Source organism: Zingiber officinale, chromosome 9B (assembly GCF_018446385.1).
Source record: "Zingiber officinale cultivar Zhangliang chromosome 9B, Zo_v1.1, whole genome shotgun sequence".
Classification (NCBI taxonomy): Eukaryota; Viridiplantae; Streptophyta; class Magnoliopsida; order Zingiberales; family Zingiberaceae; genus Zingiber; species Zingiber officinale.
Window position 1 is genome coordinate 107,430,787 of NC_056003.1, and position 2,597 is coordinate 107,433,383.

The 2,597-nt window shown below is 44.7% G+C and overlaps 1 protein-coding gene across 1 annotated transcript; it reads right to left on the reverse strand.

The window, feature by feature from the left end:
- Positions 1-207: 207 nt before the first annotated feature.
- On the reverse strand, positions 208-772 carry LOC122025380 (protein GL2-INTERACTING REPRESSOR 1-like). Its single transcript, XM_042584187.1, has 2 exons — positions 715-772; positions 208-639 (listed from the first exon to the last, which is right to left on the reverse strand). The coding sequence occupies exon 2, from the start codon at positions 627-629 to the stop codon at positions 303-305; it is 327 nt and encodes a 108-aa protein (XP_042440121.1). The 5' UTR covers positions 630-639; positions 715-772; the 3' UTR covers positions 208-302.
- Positions 773-2,597: the final 1,825 nt, after the last annotated feature.

A 2,597-nucleotide genomic window follows, 5' to 3' on the forward strand; every position in this document is an offset into this window, starting at 1 on the left:
CGGTGAGAACAATTAACGAGCGTCGCGGTGCAACTGCACTTGAATATGGCCAGCTACAGCATGACCTCGCATTTAGTGATGCAGTTATTTCTTACTGTTTTGTATTCCGAGGTATGGAAGTGAAGATCGAAGAGGGAATTAAAGAGAAAGTGGCGGAGGAGGGGTGGAAATAAATATGTTATTTATAATCTGACGTAATTCTCCCCGATCCTCTCAACTGCCTCAATCAATCACTCAATCAATTTGCATTAATTTCTTAAGAGGAACCTTATTTTTAATTTCTTTAATTCACTTTGAGCGGTTTACATTTTCCTGGTCATCTCGCCGGCGTTGCTGCCGTGGAGGAAGTCCAGGAGGACATCGCTCTTGCACCTGGGGCACTTGCTATCCGCGCTGCAGAGCATCACGTACATGAAGCACTGTGGGCAGGCGGCGAGCACCATCGGCGCCGCCTCCTTCGGGCTGTCGCGGTCAGCCTCCAAAGACAGGCACGAGCTCGGCGACGACAACTGCTCCGGCGATCCGTAGTCATCCACGTCAATCCCCGGTGCGTCCCCTCTCGCCGGCAGCGCGAGCTTCAAGTTCAGGTCCACCTTCTGCAGGCTCCTCCGGACGTGATGCTTCATCATAATCTGTGCACTGAAACCCAAAGGAGGGAGGCATAGCGTCAGAAAGGAAGGTTGAGGCTGCTTCTGTGCATGGAGAGACACTTACCTTTAGCAGTGGTAGGGCTTGGCTATGAACTATGGTGGTGGGGAAACAGAAGGGCTCTGCAATGCAGTTATATAAGAGAAAAAAAATAGGCAGTCGACAATGAATTTCCTTCATTAATACAAAGGACAAAGCTGCTATTTAATTCTCTCTACCTCTCTTCATCTTCTTCTTGACTTTCCTACGCATTGAGTCTGAGCACATGTAAAGAAAACATTAAACACAAAACAAAAAAACAAGCAAGAGGTCGAGGAGAGAGCCTTAAATTCAACAGAGTAAAAGTTTAGCTTAGTTCTTCTGAAGGAATGACAAAAAGGAAAAGTAAATGAGAGAGATGTAATGGCATTGGCCATAAATGCGTCTTAAAATATGGAATGGACCTAATGTGCCTTTACTGCCAATCTAATGCAGTGATGCAATAACTTAATCAATGAACAATTAGAAAGATCAATCAGTAGATTGCCTTCTGGCTTTAATTGTAGAGGCAAGAACTTAATCATCTTGAACAATTAGAGGCAAGGCCCATGTGGAGATCCTTGATGTCAAGTTCATTGGAAGACGCAAGGACTTCATTGTAGATGTGGTAGAATTAATTGTAGGAGACTAAGCTTATATGTTGGAGCTCATTGATTGCAGATAAGATATGCACACACCTCTTTTTCTTATGAAATTAATTAAGCAGCATACAAGTGTTCCAAGATATTTCAAAGAGCACACTCGCATCCTTTGTTTTAAACTATTTTTATTGAAATTAGGAGACTCTGTTTTTAACCATTTCAATAAAGTTAAAAAGGAATATGAAGAGCACATTAATTAGACATGAACAGAGATGATGAGATGGCTTTGCCTAGCAAGGAAGACCTTGTGAGAGCTTCTAATTCCTCTGCTGCGCTATTAATGCAGTAAACAGTGGCTTTGTTTGATGCCACTTGAATGCTTTATTTGACTCGTCGCTGCGATATAATCACGGGGATGAATGGTCAACATTTGAAGGTTGGCGCATTAAAGTTCGGGCCTTTTAGGACCAAGAATGCTCGTGCTGCCTTTGGAGGAATGAGACCCAAAATCTTTTAGTAAACTCGAAACTTAACTGTGATGAAGAACTTCGAAACTCAAGGCCTTAACATATTACAGAATAGTTGAAGGAACAAGATAACCTACTAACAAGTTCAAGAACTTTGTGTGTTTACTAAGCTTGTGGCATCAAACTTTCTTTTTATACATTACATGAAAGTATTGTTGATACAGTCTGACCTGGATGTTGTTTTGATGTTGACACTGATTTAAGTTTGAATCAGATATTAAATTAACTCAGACTAATTACTAATCAAGGTTGACTTGGTTAACCTGATTGACCTGATTGGGAAAAGTCCAAGCGAGGAGCTTGGCACGGGAAAGTCCTGGTGAGTGAAGCCAGGCAGTGGGAAAGTCCTAACTGGGGTGTTAGGCATTTGGAAAGTCCTGGTGAGTGAAACCAGGCAATTGGGAAGTCCAAGTGTGGAAGCTTGGCATGTATGGTCGGAGAGGGTTCGGTAGCACGCTCTCTGGACCGTCAGGGGTGAGGACAGCAAGCTTGGAAGCTTGACTCGAGACTCACAGTTTTGGATCGATGCAGACCGATCCGGCGCACGGCGATCGGTGCAGATCGATCCGGTTCTGATCGGGGGACCGATCGAGCAACATCGAGGTGTATCGATCGATCCGGGACGATCGACGATAACACACCGGTGTATCTTGTCGATCCGGGGACCGATCGATAACACTCGAGCACATCGAGTGTATCGATCGTCCGGGACCGATCGATGATCCTCGATGGCGAGTGGATACCGATCGGTCTTACGGACCGATCTAGCCGAGTCTGATCGGTCCTGGACCGATCAGTCGCT